Below are 19008 nucleotides of genomic sequence, written 5' to 3' on the forward strand. Positions count from 1 at the left end.
TATTAAAGAGTGTGTTAACTTGAGACTGAGGTCACTCTGAGAGCAAATCAGAAAGTCCTTTCAGTAAGTTTAGAATGACGTTATGTGTTGTTTGATCAGCTTGGCTCCATAGCTCATCAAGGGACCAGTTGTGTACTTTTATTGTTTGTGTTAGTGTTCACTGCCGCTGAGCCTCTCCCATGCGATGTCCAGAGTGATGGCTTCCTGATTTTAAATGCAGCACATCTGCTGCTGCAGATGGTGTCGGTGGTGTTCATACATCTCCGACAGAAATAGAGATTTGAATTGTTTCATGCCCTGCACTACAACCATCTTTGTACTCACTCCTCTTCCTGTCCCATCTCATTAATCTACAGGCACTCTCCAGCAGCGTGAGCTCCAGCAAGCTCTTCCCCAGCAGCACCTCTCCACATGAGACCTCCTTTGGTGAGGAGGTGGAGGTTCACAGTCTGCTAGTCGTGGATCAACACACCTTTGAAGGTGAGACAGCTGATCGTTCTGAACTCAAAGAGCTGCTGCTTTCATATGCAGCGTCTGATGTTAATGTGCTCAACTTGGGAGAATAACGGATCTAAAAATAAATGCGCACACGTTTTAATCTGCGAAGTTTGCATTTGTCCGTCTCAACACTGTTGCCATCCTTAGTGTAATCTCACGTCCCGTTTTTAATAATTGTACTCAGTGATTATGATTATCATGTCAGCTGTCTGGGGTGTACCCTGCCTCTCGCACAATGACAGCTGGGATGGGCTGCAGCCCCCCTGTGACCCTAAATTAGATTAGAGGTATAGAAAATGGATGGATGGATAGAATATATCTTTGTATCCTAGAATCTAAAGCACACACGCAGTTTAATTTTGAATGATTGAACATTTTCAGTGTCGCGCCGGCCATCTCCATGATGATGCCTCGTGGATGTGGCGGGCTTTTACTCCTTTCTGTTTTGCAATGCAGATTTTAGTGCACCAAGCCTTTCTTTTAAGAACCCTGCCGTTACCACACCCTCATAAATTAGAGTCTGTTATATGTTAATGATATGTAGATCAGGGACTGTTCAGCTCCCTGGGTCCACAGCTGACTACACTTTATTACTGCGCCTCCAGATAACATCTCATTTCGATGCTGTGACAAACATTCTAATGCAGTGGAAGCACTTTGTGATTTGTGTGCTTGTTAATGTTATCAGTTCCTTCAGCATAGAAACTGTCCAGGTTAATGAGCTAAACAGCATTAAAAAAATAAATAAAAAAATCATCTTGACAGATGCAGTAAATTACCAGAGGAGTGAGGGAGATTGATAATGTCTCTGCTCAGTGCAGTGACACAGATGATGATTTCAGTTTGCTTCCTGATGATAATGTTGAACTTGCCCCTCTCTCTAGTTTGACTGAGATATCTGGCAGTTAAGTCTAAAAGGACCAGAATAATAAGAATTTTATTATTTGCTGTAAGCATTTTGGATGAGAAAGCAAAGACAGGCTGTCAAATAATGTAAAGGTTCAAGATACAGCCGTTTTAACTTCAATTCTGCAGCAAGCAACTGTTTGTTACTTGAAGATGTGACAGTGTATCTTTCTCCTCATGTGGGTGTCGTATTTGATTTTCTCATAATCCTTTGTTCTCGAGCATTCGTTTTATGTGTCAAGAAATTATTGCTCCCACCTAGAGAGGCTGACTCCATTGGGCTCGCCTGTGAGTGGTTGAGTTTGAGCATCTACAGGGGACCCTGCTGGCATGCAATGAAACCACTCACGTGTCGCTCTGTATTGGGGTGAGAAAAGTCCCAATGAGAGGCACAAACTGAATGCTACTCTGAGAGGTGGCTTTATGAAAGTAAACTAAATGTGCAATTCGATCAGCAGCCCCCAGAATGTATCTGCTTTTTTTCGCCCTGAACTAAAAGACTGTTTGAACCCTTGACCTGTTGCGTTTCCACCGAGATGTATTGCTCAGGAAAGATTAAGGAAGTGAAGTCTGCTGAATTGTGTTGCTCCACCCCGTCAGTGCTTGTTGGAAGCTGTTTTTTGTGCTTTACAGTTAACCTAAAAATTGTAGCTGAATATCTTATTGCATGGACTGATATAGGAGATTAACGTTTCATTGCTCCAAATCACGTTCGGTGTCATGACAACTGCTGCCTGAGTTCTCCATTCATGCAGGGGCTGTGCTGACCCACAAATCAATGTGCTTCATCTCTATTAACTGAAAATTTGTCAATGTTACTTTTCTAAGGAGTTTTCTGTGTTTTTTATCTGTGTGTTCGAGCAGAACCGCTGTGACTTAATCATATTTATCTTTTATTGCTCTACTTTCTTGTCACAATCTGAGCTCTGTCTCCTCATTCATTCTGGAGCTCCTGAAATGAATGTTTGAGTTTTAATGTTGTTTTTTACACAGCAATAATTATTACGGTGGTACAGCATAAAGTTAACTAATTTTATAAGCTATTGCAGATGACTGAGACATGTGGAAATAAAATGTTGGGAATACTCCCCCAGTCAAAAATGTTCAGTGCTACAAACCCATCCCAAAGGTTCAGAGCAATCTCCAAAATGCTCCCTCTCCTCCTGGGCCCTGTTACGCTGAAATTTGTCCCCGGACCTCTCTTTATCCCCTGCAGTTGAAACAGAGGTGGCCAAAGAAAGCTTAAAAACTCTGGTTGCTTGAAAGGTTTCCTGCTGTGATAATGCAGCTTAAAGTCTTGAAAGCTGTGATTCACGTTAAGACACGAGTCACTGTAGGAGCAAGCAAAGCTCTAGTTTTTCTTCACTGAACAAACCACATTCCTCAGTTAAAAAGAGTCCCGCAGAGAGAGAGAGATCAGGTTAGTGTCCAAAATGGTCTGTTTTTCTGAGATGGAGAATCCATGAGCAGTTTAAGGGACTCCACTTTAAGTTTCCCTTTCACCTTTGGCTCAGTTGGTTTTGGTCTTTGCTGCTCATGTGCAACACCAAGTGGTTTTATCTGAGGTCGATCCCTTTATATGGCAGCTTTAATACGGGCAACACGAGGACAGTTTTGATTTGTGTTTTTCTTCTGTGACTTTTTTAGAAATGTATTTTTCCAATCCGATTGTACAACAGTCGTGTAAGCAGGACAGATCAACGTTAAATCCTTTGAAAGTACAAATTCTGCTGCTCTTGCTTTTCAGATTTCCAATTCTTTGAGTTTTTTTTTGTGTTTGTCTGTCAGTTCTTCATGCCCATCAGTTCCTCCCCAGCGAGTATGCCCTCAGCTTGGTGTCATGTCGTCTGGGAAAAGACCCATCTGTGTACTTTATTGTCGGCACTGCCATGGTGTACCCAGAGGAGTCCGAACCCAAGCAGGGACGCATCGTTGTCTTCCATTACACCGACGGTCAGTCACCAAGATGTTTTCTTTCTTTAAACTCTCTCTCTGGTTTCAGAAGACGAACCTAACTGCCCTCCTTTTCTTGTTGCTCAGTGTTATCATGCTTGTATTCTCACCCAGCTCATTTAACTCTGCTCCCCTTCACCTAGTTTGATTTTCTCCTCCCGGCAGTCTGTCCTGTATTTTACGCACGGACACTTTGTCCTACCGTCCTCTCGTTTGTCCTCTCACTTAATCATGTTCTTATCACTCTTTATCAGAAGCCCCACACCCCCCACCCCCACCACCATTACTGATTCTCCTCAGTTCCTTTCACACCGTCTCCCCTTCAAGATTCAAAGCTTGCATTTCATTTACCACACTGAAGCCCCTTATTTTACTCACACCTTTATTTTGAATGCAGCCTTGTTTCATCTTCAATTTTCCCCACATCTCTCTCAGTTGTATTTGTTGGTGCTAATTTAACTAAACATCTCATGTTTAGCACATGATGCATTAGCTGAACCCTGACTGATTGATGTATCCTGCAGGTAAGCTCCAAACTGTGGCTGAAAAAGAGGTGAAAGGAGCGGTCTACTCTATGGTGGAGTTCAATGGCAAACTGCTGGCCAGCATAAATAGCACAGTAAGTGTTGAAAGTTTTGACATATTGAATAGCCTGAAAAGTAAAGCCACTGCTTTGCTCGATTATGTTTTTACACGTCCTCATTCAGAAACTCTTTAGACTTGCTGGTGCAAGTAGATCATAATCCGCAGCCCTTGGAAAATGATCTACTCTAGTGCACCTCTGTAGTCATTTGCTTCCCACAGTAGAATTGCCCATCTGGTCCTCAGATTGAAGCCAAATTCAGCAAATGCTGCTTTTCTCCCTGTGTAGTGGGAAAACGTCCAGTTGTAACAAACAAACAGGCTTTACATTTGTTTAAGCTCTGTTTCCCTTCATGGTGACCGAAACTCACCTCCATGTTCAGACCTGACAAGAAAACCGGTGGCATAATCCTTCACAATATGTTGAGAACATGTTAAGATTCTGTACTTCACTGCTGTCTTTGTCATGCAGGTCAACCTCCAGATAACTTGGCTGCTTTGAATTTATTTCGCTGTAATTGTTTAAGAGGCGTGTGATCTGTCCAGAAAGAAAAGTGCCATCTTACTCACTGTCTGGTGCTATATCTAAATAGATTCATCCTACGTGAGTAAGTATGAAATTACCTGACATACAGTGTGAAAGAAACCGCCTTCCCTTCGCTGCGCTGTAATACCACTCTCATCTATGCTGAGCTGTTGATCGATTGAAGGGATTAAAAGCTTGAAAGGCAGCGTTATCTGGAAATATCACGCATCAAATACTTATGGCCTCAGATTTCTGGAGCTCATCAGGGTACAGGGACTCACTCGTAGTGCACGGCTCTCTTTCTTCACCTTCACTGACTCCACAAACTCCAAACAAATATATTCACTCTGAATCAAACTGAATCATCACCAATCACCAAATATTCACCAATATCACCAAGTACTTGTCCATCTGTGGATATTAATTTCTCGCATTGGGAGCAGCTTCAGTTGAAGAAAACATGACATGGTGACATCATTTGACATTAGTTGCTTGCAGAATGTTTTCTCGGACGACTTAAAATTTTTGAAAAACTAATTTGATTATCACTTGGATGTACTTCGCTGGTCTGCTCTGATATTTTCTTCACAGTCAGATTTGAATTGGTTGCACAATATCCTCTTCATGAGAAGCGTGACATTTTAGGAATGTTAGAGGCTCGGGTAAATTAGTTGAGTTTTTTTGACCATTTGTTAATCAGTTTGATATTTTGGTAAAAAAAAGTGTATTTATTCTCTCATCAATGTCTTTACCTCTGTGTCATCATAGCAAGCAGTCAGTCAGCTTAATTTACAGCAGACCGGCTTGCCTCACTCTGTTAACAGTAAAAGCCTTTTCCAAGCTTTGCTCTCATTTGTTCATCAAAGTCACACTGTTAGATTTTTTCTGAACAATTTTACGCATGGAAATAATCTCATCTTGAGTCTGAGGCGGCTGGAGCTCAGAAGGAAGAGCAGTCGCCCACCAAATGGAAGGTCGGCGCTTCGACTCCAGCTTGCCCATCGATCATGATGATGCATACCACGATGCATCCATTCTTGTATGAATGTGTGTGAATGAGTAGGAAGCACGAAGTTATGCATACTGCAGTTGATAACTTTACATCAACTGTAAATAAAGTTTACAGTTCAAACAAAAAGTGCAGGGAGCTCCAAGGCTCAGCAGCATCTTTTATAAAGTTGACTGAAAATTTAAATAAATAAATAAAGGACTTTTGTTTTAATTGCACCAACAGTAACAAGTAAGTTATGGCTCCTCTTCACTTGTCTCTCTTTGTTTCTGTAATAAACACATGCACAGCCACACAGAAGAACAAAACTACGGGAGAGATTATCACACTGAGCTGTAACAAATGCACATAATCAACATTAGCTGTAATCTTAGCAGAATTATCTGCACGTCTTTCTAACGCGAGATAAGCCATGTTACTGTTTTTCACCTCCGATGGGTTGACGCCACCGAGCAAGTTGATCGATTCTTCAAGTCTATGTGTGAAATCCTGACTAATTGACTAATTTTATTGCTCTGAAGTCGTGGAAAATGCTGAGCCATAAGCTCCACTGCTTGTTACACTCCTAATGTAATCTAATGTTGAAAGAGAATCCTTAGAAATTAATTAAGAGGATTAAAAATTTGATTTTTTTTTAAATGTGGTCACGATGTAAGAAAAAAAAACACAAAAAGATGTCTATAGGCACCCTTAAGCTCACTGTTAGCACCTTTAAACCATATAAACATGACGCGTTGTAGTTCTGTGTGTGAAGATTTCTTTTTCAAATGCTGTGAACATGTTCAGTTTTTGTTGAACTTTTTCACATTTTCTTTGCTTCACTCAGAGACAGATGTCGGATTTCCTGTTTGCAGTCTTTAGTTCTAAGCTAACTTAGCTGTTCTAACTTTATATTCTCTGTTAAGATCAAATTTGGTGTTGATCCCCCTCAATAAGACCATAAACGGTTTATTACCCTAAATGTTAATTCATTCCAATGCAGATAGTGTTGGTTTTTTTTCATCTCAAATAAAATACATCAGATTCAGGATTTATTCTCACATGTTGTAACCGTGTAGATATGTTGAAATCTAATATATGGTCATACATTTTTTCCTTTTTATTTGGTCAATTAAGTTTCCTGTTGGGGAAGAGATGAATAATGGGACAATTATATTGATACAAATGGATTAAGTTTCAGATAATGCACCATGTGCTTCGTAGAAAAATATAAAAAAAAAAAATTAGAACAATATAAAACAAAGGTTGAACAAGAACATGCTTCAAATTTTGTTGGGTAGATTGTAAGAAAAAAAAGAATGCCGTGAAATTAGAATCATTGTTCTTATAAAGTTGGGCATTTTTTTAAAATTGTAACCAAATGAGCAATTCGTTATAAAATCTGCTTTTGTATGGACTTTGGACATTTGTCCATTGGATTGTTCAGACCTGTTGGAGCTCTTAACTCTGCCATCATCTTGTGGTTCTCTTGGCATCAACAGGTCTTTAGCAACACAAACTCTGCCTCTCAATCACCTCTAAACCATTTTTAATAATTGGTAGACGGTGCGCACAGTGTGAAACGATGTGACTAATTAGCCGTTATCAGTCATTAATCGGGCAGCTGGTAACTTGTATTGTTAATCGGCACCTCCACTTCAGACTCGGTGAGGCACATCGTATCCAAAATGATGGCAGCGTGGAACAAAAATGACAGTGCAGTACATCATATACGACAGGAGCTACTTTCTGATCCACTTATTATTTTGACAACAAGCAATCACACAGCTGTGCTGTTTGTTTCAGGTCCGTCTGTACGAGTGGACGGCTGAGAAGGAGCTGAGGACAGAGTGTAACCACTATAACAATATCATGGCCCTTTACCTGAAAACCAAGGGGGATTTCATCCTGGTGGGAGACCTGATGAGGTCCGTCCTGCTACTGGCGTACAAACCCATGGAGGGCAACTTTGAAGAGGTGAGATGTGAGGCAGATTTTTGGAAAATGCTTCAAGCTGAGGATTGTATGTTGCAAATCAATTTTGACTTTCAGCCAAGGCTCGTTTTGAACGTTTCATCTTTTTTTTTTTTTTTGCAGCATAAAGTGTGTATTATCTAGTGTTTTGATGAGCAGTGTTGAAATCGATTTACGGTAGAAAGGTGAAGAGGTTTGATGATGAGATATTTACCCTGTTGAGCTCAAGTTCTGTTCTCAGTTTCATAACTTTTTAAAAAATTATTTTTGATCTGTACCTAAATCATTAGCATCTAACTAAGCTAAACTTCCTGTTTTACACTGTTTTCTTTCGAGGATTAACAGTGTTACATGTTATCAACTCATTAGAAAGGACATGTTAGAGCACTCTGTCTGTTCAGACGTCCCAACTTCACAGTGTGTCCATTACAGCTCTCAGAGGTATTTACTATTCCTGTGTTGTGCTGAAACGTATTGATTGTATGCCAAACCTTCAGCTCTTGTTTGGAGTTGGCCCATCTCTGCTCATAAATAACGCTGTATACACTTGAAGGCGAGAGTCATCTTGGTGTTTGCTGGCACGTTTGTGTTGTTCACAACTTTCTTCAACCCACTTCATATTTTTGCTCAGATTGCTCGTGATTTCAATCCTAACTGGATGAGTGCAGTAGAAATTCTGGATGACGACAACTTTCTGGGGGCGGAGAACGCCTTCAATCTGTTTGTCTGCCAAAAGGACAGGTGAGAAAACATTTTTCTGATGTTTTCTCTTCTTAAGTTTTTTCTTCTTGTAATCACTACATTACTGAACTGCCAAAAAGTTTCTCAAACCACCACTGTGCCATCAGAATGCTGCTCCTTCTGCACCAAGTCCCACAATAGCTTTTAGAGCAGCATCATTGATAAGAATGTTGTGCAGCAGAATGGTTCATGCATTTATTGTGGGGAAATAACGATTCATCTGTCTGCTGAACTTTTCTCCACTCTGCAACGTTTTTCATTGTTGTAATTTCACTATTAGATGAGTTTTGACTTTAAAGGGAAGGAAGAAAGATATGGTCTGGAAGTGTGTTTGCTACATTTATGCCACTGTTCATTACCCATCTAATTTATCAGTTTGGACCTCTCTATGCGTTTGACCTTTTCTTTTGCGTCTCGTCTGTGTTCCTGTTGCTCTCTTCACTGTTTCTCAACCTTCTACCATTGCGTCTTTATCATTCTCTGACCTTTTCCATCGCTCCTCATGTCTCTGCCCTTCTTGTTTATTCTTTTGATTAATGGACAAAGTCTTACCCCAAACAATTTCCAGTTGTTCCTTTGACATTAATATCCCCTCTGCCACGTTCTTTGTCCTGTTTCCGGTTTCCGTGCTGCGGTCAGTGCGGCCACTACTGACGAGGAGCGGCAGCACCTGCAGGAGGTGGGGGTCTTTCACCTCGGTGAGTTTGTAAATGTCTTCTGCCATGGCTCACTGGTGCTGCAGAACCTTGGGGAGAGCTCCACGCCCACCCAGGGCTCCGTCCTATTCGGCACCGTCAACGGCATGATTGGTGAGCGCATGGGGAGCTTTCACACAAGCACTGTCACACAAGCACAGCTGTTACTGACATTTTTGGTGTGCTTTAAACATTTTGGGGAATTCTGGTAATGTTTGTAATAGCTTTGATTCCATAAGTCACTTCATGGGGATGAGTTAGGCTATTGTTGAATGTTGCCACACCTAAAACCCCAAAATTGATTATTTTCTCATTTTAATCTGGCTCCAGCTGCCTTATAAGGTAAGTTTTCATTGGCAAAGTACGGAGATAGGACACCAAAACTTTAGTGTTTTTAGTTGAGGGAAAAAGAACCGTGAGTTAATCTGTAACCTTTGTAATCCGTCATCACAACTAGGCAAAGGAAGTCTTATCTGCAATAGTTCAGTATTGCTGCTGTGACATTGTTCATACAGCAGCTCGGGATCATTCTCTCTGACCAATCGGTGGCCTGCTGATAGAATCTGCTCCCTACACCTGGAACCTCTAAAACAAACAAAAAAATACTTCAAACTTGTGTTGGATTGAGCTGAGTAGAACTATGTAAAGTGAAAAAGGGCTTCTGGAGGTGCTGGTAGTCAGGTTTTCTCTGTTTTCAGGCTGTCTGTGTGCTAAGCTACAATAACTGAGATATGACAGTGGTTCTGTCTCTCAATTGTTGGCAAGAAAGCAAACAACTCCCTCTCCAGCGCTTTTAAATTCTTTATGTTGTTTTTTCTTTGTTTTCTCAGACAATCCTAGTGGTGTCCTGTCACTTAGGGATTTATTTGTAATATCCACTTTCCTGCCTTTGATTTATTGAACCTGAACAGGATCTAGTTTGCAGAGCTTTAAACTCTATAGCTGTATGTGTTTTCAGAAATGATACCCCTGCTACTCAGGTTGAATCCCAGACATCTCTGCAGACATTTTGCAAATGTTTCACAGTAACAAGAGAAAGCCAACCAGGGAAGCATTCCTGGTGAACTGTTAACAGTCTTTTAGATTTAATTATAATATCCTCTCACAGAAAGCTGTCTTTCAGTCAGTAGATTACTGGAATTGTCAGTATTTCAGACCTCAGAACATTTAAGGAGTACACAAACATCTGTCACAGCCAGTTCCCCAAAACCACCATTTTCTTTACAGAAAATGACAAAAGGGAAAGCAATCACATTTTCCTCTCTCAGCCTGGCAGAAATTGTGGCTCAGATGAAAGAGGGAGCGCACATCATTTGGACACAGATGTAATTTACGCCTTGCACTCCCAGAGCTGCAGCACACAACACATCATTTCATCTCAGCATTCTGAGTCTTTAAAAATTCTCAGAGGAAAGTTTTATAAGAAACGAGAACCGCAGTCATGCTTTCCTGTGAAAAGTTTCCACAGTCGCTCATAAAGCAAAATGATCTGTGGCGTGTAGAGAGAGTAAAAACCACTGCAGGTGTTATCGCTCTGGTGTGAGATATTCAACGTTTCCGGGAAGAAGCTGCGAGGCCACGAGATCATTCTGCACAAACAAATGGCCAAACTTCTCATATACTTATGATCTGTCTGTGGAAACTCTTGACCTTGTGATCAGAGGATGATCACAATTAGTTTGGGTTGAAAGTGAAATGGGAGGGTCCACGATTTCTGAGAAAAAGATCTGCTATCAAATGATTTAATCAGAAAGCTAAATGTCTTTTATTTAACTTATTTTAAATGCACGTTCTTAGACAGTTGGTGATGAATTGAACTGGGCAAATAATCGGTCTGGGCTTTTTAACTGCTCTGCTTAGCATTAAGTATTATTTCTGTCAGGAAGTGAATCATTTCTAATAATTAATTCGATTTTAGCAAACATGCAAAACTTAAGCTTCTTAAGTTTTTCTTACTTTTTGACTCTGTTTGGTCGATTAATTGATTTTTGTAGTGGACTTAAAAAAAGTTAGATAAAAAAAAACAGACAATAAAATAGAAAATAAGAAATAGACAATAAAAAAAAATCATAAATAATAGACACTTGAGTCACGTTTTCATCCAATCTATGTGCATTTCCATCCGTGGCATTAAGATAATGAATTTTTTTCCCTTCATTAATGCACAAACTTTCCCACCTGCTCAAGCATAGAAAGTTATTTACAGATTGTGTTGAACTTATCTTTAAATATTCGGAGGTTTTTCTCATAGATAAATGCATCTGAACTCCTTCACTGTATTCTCTATGATGAAACGGGCTTGGAATTGTATGCAGTAACTATCTATCTGCACAGCTCTTCTTGGTGAACTTCTGTTATCTCACATCCCACTCAACCCCAATCCATTTCAGACTGTACTAGGTCCCAAAAATATATCACTCTTGAGTTTTAATGTGTCAACACAGAGTGTGGATGATCAACTTTCAACTCTTTCGCCTTTTCTAAGTGAAATAGTTTCCAAACTGTATACTGTATATTTCCAAACTTATACAATTCTATTCTATACAATTGGATAGCTTGACGCATTTAAACCAATTTAGATTTAGATTTTGAGCAAACTAGATGGATGTGTTTGTATTTTTCTTCTTGAGCATGCAATTATCAATTATATGCTTAACTTAACTTTCCTTTTCTGCTGTTTTGGTTTTCTAAATTTGATGTACTGTCATTATTCTGCTGCTGTTGTGTTTTTAATGTCAGGGCTTCGTTGAAAAAGAAAGTTTGCTCTCAATTGGCCTCTTTGCATTAAGAAAGATTCCTACAAACATGAAGAAACCTACAAAAAGTACAATAACAGACGTATATATGTGTAATACATAGATCACACGTTTAAATCATCCGCAGCAGAAATTAGATTGACAATAACTGCTAGTTGCAGATCTGCTGTTATTCAGACTGCTCCTACCTGTTTGTCCCAAAACACTTTAATTGTATCATACACTGAGAGACAAACTCTGCATTGCAAATCGGTTTAGCTCTTCACTCGGTAATCTGTCTGTGTGCCGTCAGTTTTGAGCAGCGATTGCTTCCCCAGAGCATCAGATTTATTCATCAAATGTCACAGAACTTTTTTTTTTACCGCAGAGGAGCACAAGGTTCTCTCTCTACTGACTGTAAGATTTGCAAAGTTGCTTTGAAATTAGCAAAATCCCCTAAATTATTAAAGCATGAAAATCATGTTGGTGTTCTCCCATCATTGTTCCATCACTCAAGTGTGAGGCTTGTGTTGGGAGTCACACTAATGAGCTTTAATTTATTAATAACAAAGCTGTTGTGAGTTCCATAATAAATCCAGTCCTAAGACTTGTTGTTGTGTTGTGTTGTGAGGTTCAAATGTTTTCCACCTGGAAGAAAAACCACAGGTTGTGTTTGCGTGTGTTAGGTCTGGTGACGTCTCTGTCCGAGGGCTGGTACAGTCTCCTGCTGGACCTACAGAACCGCCTGAACAAGGTCATCAAGAGCGTGGGCAAGATCGAGCACAGCTTATATCCTTTTGAAATTCACACTTACGCTCGACCGTCTGTGACAGCAGCACAGGTGACCCTCACGGACAGGTAGCAGTGAAAGGACGAAGCAATAATAATGTCTTTAATTGGTTTTGAAGGTGCTTTATGAATATTTCATGCTTGAATGATTTGTGTGTCACCATTCAGCCTATGTGATCTCATTATACAATTCATATTGTTTCATTCATTCATTCATGCTGAGAGTTCATAAACAATCTCGATGACTGATTAATTGTCTTAAGTCCTTTTTAGCTTAAGGAAAAGGCTGAGAGGACTTTTTATTTGCTGAGTTGACAAAATCATTAAAAAGAATTGTTAGTTTCAGTAAAGATCGATCAAAGAAAATGTTTGGTTTTTTTTAACGATAGAATTGAGGGAGATTGCAGATGCATTTGAGGTTAACTAAAGTAACAACACATTTTGAAATTATTAAAGAAATTGTGTTCTTTCTGTGTCACAGTTGGAGCGTGTTAAGCCTGATCTACTTTTTAAAATCAGATACCAGCTGTCACTTTTTCTGTTTTTATTAGATTTTCGCCCCGTTGTACTTGATATTCGTTGACTCTGCCTGAGCTAAAGTATGCGTTGTTGTACTCAAGGTACCATTGTCAGGCAAAATCAACAGCATTGTATTGATTTTCCTTGACGGCGCGACACCTGGAGGTCCTTCCATACAGAGCGGAAGACCGATCAGGCCACGGGATTCATCGACGGGGACCTGATTGAAAGCTTTCTGGATCTCGGCCGGGCGAAGATGCAGGAGGTTGTCAGCACCCTACAGGTAGGAGCGCATGTTCACCCACATCTGTAATTCCAAATAGTGATTTTTCGCCATTCACTGTAAGCCAACAAACAATGCTTCCGGTAGTTAATTTTAGACTTTCAGCTCCCTCCTCGTGCAGATGCTTCTTTCTTGATTCAGATCTTACCGACTAAGATATTCAGTGAAGGATATTCCAACAGAAATCCCTGAACTCCCAGAAATCCTTGATTATGGCTGACTTGCACACACGTTCATATTCATTATCACGCTGGAAAGTCCAGTAAATACCAACCTGTCGTTGTTGCACTGAGAGACTTGATTCTTAAATGATTAATAAAATTAGATTTTTAAGCTAATAATAAAACCCCACCTCCATGTCTGACAGTTGAAATGTCGGTGGTGCTGTGATGTTGGCTCAGGACATACTGCTTATCCATGAGTTTAAACGGGCCCAGCTCATCACATTAAACGGACCTTCAGGGCTGCGTTTTCCTTCATATTCAATTCTATTTGTCATTTGCTGATTGGCCAAGAAAGAGTTGTGGTTCTTTGCTTGTTTAGTGCTCATTTTAAAGTCAGTAAGCATGTTTACATGACGTTAGAAAAAGTCTAACCGAACTTAGAATGCCCGTAAAGATGTTAGTCCGACAGAAAACGTACACAGTCGAGCTTCTCCAGGCTGGACTGAGCTGCAACTGCAGCTTGACTCCACTGTGCATGCAACATTTTTAGCTGTATTACTGAGTTTTTCTATGTTGTCAAATACAAAAAACTGTCCATCAGTACGACTACACTTGCCTTATGTTGGCAGTCTGGACCTAAAATCAAACTATTCCGAATTGTCCAGTTACCCAGTCCTAGAACAGAATAGAGTAAAAAGCATGAGGAGTAAACTTTAAAAATGAATCATCAGTGATTTTACTTCCTCACAAACCTCTCAGGACTGCACCATGAATTGGAAATCTAATCCAATTGGACTTCAGAATCTTCTTCCAGCCAGTACCCTTTTAGTTCTTTTAAATAATTTAGCTCAGCTTTGGCAGCAGTCTCTTTTCTCTTTGCCATGTTTACTTCTCAGCTTGTACAACCGTAGAATAAGTGTTTTTTAGAGTTCACAGATGACTGAAAAAAAACAATGTTACATGAGTTTTTTTTTTCATTTCTGTGAACTTATTCATATTTTAAAAAAGCATTAAAGCACTACGACAATCCACATCACTTATTGGCAACCTCTTGACAGTTTGCTGTGATTATCAATGGATGAAATTAGAAACGCTTGATTAATAGTAGCCTTTTGCATAACCTCGTTATTCTTCTGCTAAGGAACTAGTCTTGCGCTTTCTTTTGACATTTTCACTTAAAGCAATGTTGAACTTGATGCAACCTTTAAGACAGTGGTTTTTTTTAGCTGCTCCTGTGCTCTGAGAGGAAACTGTGGAATATCCCTTGTGATAGAACAGGTGGCAAAATCACTTTTGGCAAATGGGTAACAAAACTATGCTTAGTGTCCCTTTTCCTTTACTAAAAACAGCGCCTTTTACCTAATTAAAAAGCCTTTCCCACTTCTGAAGAGCAACTGATACATTAATTTTTTGTTTTTCTTTGCAGGAGACCTTGGTTTAAAACCTTTTCTTCTGCTAAAATTGGAACATTGCTTGAAATATAAAACATGCCTCAGCAGGAGTTGTTCATTTGCATCTCTGAGTAGTTGAAAATATTCATATTTTGAAATATTAACTATATACTTTACCTGCAATTGTTTGGAAATTAGACCTGAAGCTGTGCTCTTGAGGATCAAGTAAACAGATCACAACTTTTTAGATGCCAAACAGTCAACAATACCTATTCACTGTACAACAATATGAACACAACAAAGTTACACAAACATGGAGCAGACTCTTTATAGATTGTAAAAAAAAACTACTGTTGATTGCTGACTTGACTAATGAATGCAGTATTGTTGAAAACATTTAGTTTAAACCTCCTGGTGAAATAATTTTTATAAGAAATAGAGGGGAAAAGAGGCACTCCATCATATGTGCAGACAGGGTAAAATATTTCCAGGAGCTAATAAGATTAAACCTCAAATCAGCTGAAGTAAAACTATAAAACGGGACTGAATATTATTATTGGCTTGAGTGAAACGCATGCCACATTTGTCATCTCATGTGATGTAAGTGACGTCGACGGGGTTTGTCTGAGCAGTGGAGCCTTACTGCTTGATGTCTTTCCATTTCAGATCGATGATGGCAGCGGCATGAAGCGTGAAGCCACAGTGGACGAGGTGATTAAGATAGTAGAGGAGCTGACGAGGATCCATTAGTTTAGCTCGCCATGCAGACCCCCACTGAGTGAGAAGACGGCCCAGAAAAGGAATGGGCAAATTCCCAGGGAGGGGAACGGTTTGGGCGTTGCAGATGTGTAAATAATTATAAATAAACAGTGTGTGCATGTTCGTCCTTCAGACCTCAGTGAGTTGTCAACTGTTGAGACCCTGAGGGTGTTACATGACGGGTGTAACACTCTTTATTTAGGTAGGAGTCTCAAGGCGAAGTGCGTAGCAACCTGTTTGAACAGAAAGACCAAAGTAAAGACCTTGGTCTGTGTTTGAGTGTGTGTGTGCGCGCGCGTATGTGTGGGATTGTGTGGGCTAGTGTGTGACAGTGTGTGACTATAAAAAGGAAAAACCTGAAGATTTTCCTCACCAAAACAATTCTCTGGGATATTTGTGACAGTCACAAAGGGTTGAAAGTTAGCCGATCCTCTGCACTTCACAGTTTAAATCTGACTGATTTTCACTTTCAAGTTTATTATTGAAGTCTGGAGTAAAACATGCTGTATGAAAAACAAAAATGAGGAAAATGATAGATTTATAGCTATTTTGTCTTTGTGATGTTTTCTTTGTTTTATCCTAATAAACTTTGCTTTAGTACTGTTCATGTCTGTGCCTCACATTTTGACCTTTATTCCTCTCAGAAAGAACCTCCTCTGCTCTGTTTTCATCTTTAATTGATGCGTGTCATTTCAGCTGCTCAGCTCTGGGGAGGCAATATTAGTCGGTTAGTGGCTGATCCACCACTTTACCTCAGCCTGTGACATTCTAAGAACCTATTTATGGATTTACATGAATATTCTCTAAGCAGGCTTCCTACATAGGCGAAAAGTATGAAATTAGCTGATAGTGTTTGAAATCATTGAAAATGAAGTTTGTAAAAAAAAAAAAAAACATTTTGAAGTATATGCTTAGTTAACACCCCCCCCCCCCATGTCGAGGTGTTTTTGGACATGACGCTGCAGACCATTTGCTATACTTTAGCAGCTTGTAAGTCCGATATTACCCTAGCTCTAAATCCATTTGCTTTAGTCCAAAGGCACCATAGTTCTATAAGATTAATGGTGTATTAAATAGGACCTGAAACTACTAATTAAACCATACAGTTTTTAGGATAATGTGTGACAAAGCAAGTAAGAAGTAGATTATATATTAGAGTTTTCACAGCCAGATATGTCAACTCCACTGGCTATAAGACACATTGGTTTGATTTTTTGTTGTTGTTTTAGATAATAAAGCAACATCTATCTTTCATCTTTTATGGTTTTGTGGGTCAGAGAGCCTGATTTTGTTAAAAAAAAAATGTTGTGATTTCATTCTGGGTTTATTATTACGCATTTATTGTGCAATAATAAACGCATAATTAATGCCATGAAACTTTAATTATGCACAGTAACTTTTTCTAATTAATTACCGACTGTTTATAAAAGGGAAAAAAAAATGAGGAAACGCAATATATGATATATGTTTACTGTGTTAAGGTGATCTGAAAGTAATGTAGATCAGACAAGTTAATTTACTTCCGCTTTGGGCAGAAATGTTATTAGTTTTTCACATTTTTCACTGTTTTAACTTTGCCGCTTGAATAAAATGCTGTGAAGTGGTGTGGTAGTAAATTATTTTTGTCAGCTATTTAGAACAATCCATCCATTTTCTATGCATGCTTAATCAAACTCAGGGTCGTGGGGGAGCTGGAGCCTATCCCAGCTGTCATTGGGCACGAGTGACAGGTCGCCAGTCCATCACAGGGCCACAGAGACCAACAACCAGCCATGCTCACACTCACTCCTACAGTCAATTTAGAGTCAACAGTTAACCTCACATGCATGTCTTTGAGTGGTGGGAGAAAGTATTTAGAACAATCTTATGGCAAATATTTGGCAACATAATAGCATCAAAATGTAGCATCTGTTTCCTTTAAAAACAAAAAGGTTAATTAAATAGCAGGTAAAAGCATTCCCACTGCAATCAAAAACAGCTTTTTTTCTCTCTCTGCTTAATGAATCCCACATTTTCCTCGTATCACCCCTGTGAGATTCACATTTGAAAATTAATTAGATATTCAATGCCCTGTAAACTGGTACAACATACGTGCTCCCCTTAGGATCCAACCCTCGCTGCATCATCGGATATCAGGACAGTCCTTTAATTTGTTACAAAATGCTTAACAAATTTAAAAAAAAAAGAAAAATCCGCATCAGCTTTATGGATGCTAATTAACAAAATTAAACCTAAAGGTAAATGGTGAACAAGGCGAACTTTCCATGTGCTCAGCACAAGAATGTGACATTAGATTTTAACCTTAAATTACAGAGTGCTCCTGTTTCAGCCAAAGTCTCCAATTTGTTTAATCTCATTAAAGAGGCTTTGTTATGATTTATTGTTTCATTGCAGGTTAAGCATTGGTTTACTGCTTCTTGGCTGACATCGGTCCAATGTGGCTTTCCTTTTGTGGTTATCTGCTTGCGCACACTGCAAGATCCTCTTTATTTTAACACAGGCATATATAAAACAGTTTTATAAATGCCTGTTTGACACGCGCAATCCAGCATCCTGCCACATTAGGCTGGTGATATGCAGATTGCTTGCCCAACAGAGACGTCCTGCTGTGGGTGTTTGTGCCGTCTATACCCATATTTTCAGTGAAGGCTTGCGCGTCTGATGTTTTATTTGGAAATTTGCCATTTTCTATCTGTTGCTCTGTGTTTGTAATTGCTTCCTGAACTGTCACACCAACACAAACAAGCCATGCTTTTCTCAAAGTCATTGAAGAAGGTCTTTAAAGAGGCAGCTGCTTGTCTCAGGCCGTGGGTGATCTGTTGGGCTACATACTGGGCCAGTTAAAGATAAATTTGAATACATTATGGCCGTACAGTTACCTGATGGACGTGGACTAAGATCAGTTTTGTTTTACTATGATACTTTAGTTGTGTAATCTGTAAATCCAATTACCCTTTTTATGTAAAGCAGTGAGCTGTCATCTGTCCCTGAAAGCTGAAACTCACTCGCTGTAACACTTATTGTAATGATTCTCTTTCAAGTTGCACATATTCTTTTTATTTTTCTTATGTCAGCTATGGTAATTGTGATCTCTGTCTTGATCACAATGCTTGCGGCTCATCTGCTCTTTGAGGGTACCACCACATTTGTGGATTTGGGCTGTTTGACAGAAGAATTAAGATTCTGTTGTTTCCAGAAATTGGCATAGTCAAATACATAATGCCTGAAACTTCACGATTCTAACTTATTCAAGGTGAGATTGTGCTAACGTTGTCTTTGATTTTCTTTTTTCCCAAACAAACCATCTTATCATGTGACAGAAAGTAATAATTATAAGTTTGATCTTTCATTCAAAGAAAATAAGTGCTTTTAGTTATCAAAGACTAATTAGCTATGTCTTTTTTTAGTTATGTGATTTGCTATTGAAATGTAATTATAGTTCTTACTTTAAATGTGTCACTGTATTCAAAGTAGATTTATTATTACAGTGATTTATTGGAAAAAA

General features: G+C 39.3%; 1 protein-coding gene across 1 annotated transcript in view; it reads left to right on the forward strand.

Moving 5' to 3' along the window:
• ddb1 (damage-specific DNA binding protein 1) overlaps positions 1-16108 on the forward strand; it is a 43242-nt gene extending 27134 nt beyond the window's left edge. The window contains exons 19-27 of the mRNA XM_072380042.1: positions 357-480; positions 3193-3357; positions 3882-3976; positions 7260-7430; positions 8059-8168; positions 8808-8977; positions 12285-12387; positions 13066-13189; positions 15411-16108. Of these exons, the coding sequence (XP_072236143.1) occupies positions 357-480; positions 3193-3357; positions 3882-3976; positions 7260-7430; positions 8059-8168; positions 8808-8977; positions 12285-12387; positions 13066-13189; positions 15411-15494 (1146 nt within the window). The 3' untranslated portion in view covers positions 15495-16108. The remainder of the gene's footprint in view (positions 1-356; positions 481-3192; positions 3358-3881; positions 3977-7259; positions 7431-8058; positions 8169-8807; positions 8978-12284; positions 12388-13065; positions 13190-15410) is intronic.
• Positions 16109-19008: the final 2900 nt, after the last annotated feature.

Source organism: Leuresthes tenuis, unplaced genomic scaffold, assembly GCF_036924035.1.
Source record: "Leuresthes tenuis unplaced genomic scaffold, fLeuTen1.0.hap1 SCAF_2, whole genome shotgun sequence".
Taxonomy (NCBI): domain Eukaryota; kingdom Metazoa; phylum Chordata; class Actinopteri; order Atheriniformes; family Atherinopsidae; genus Leuresthes; species Leuresthes tenuis.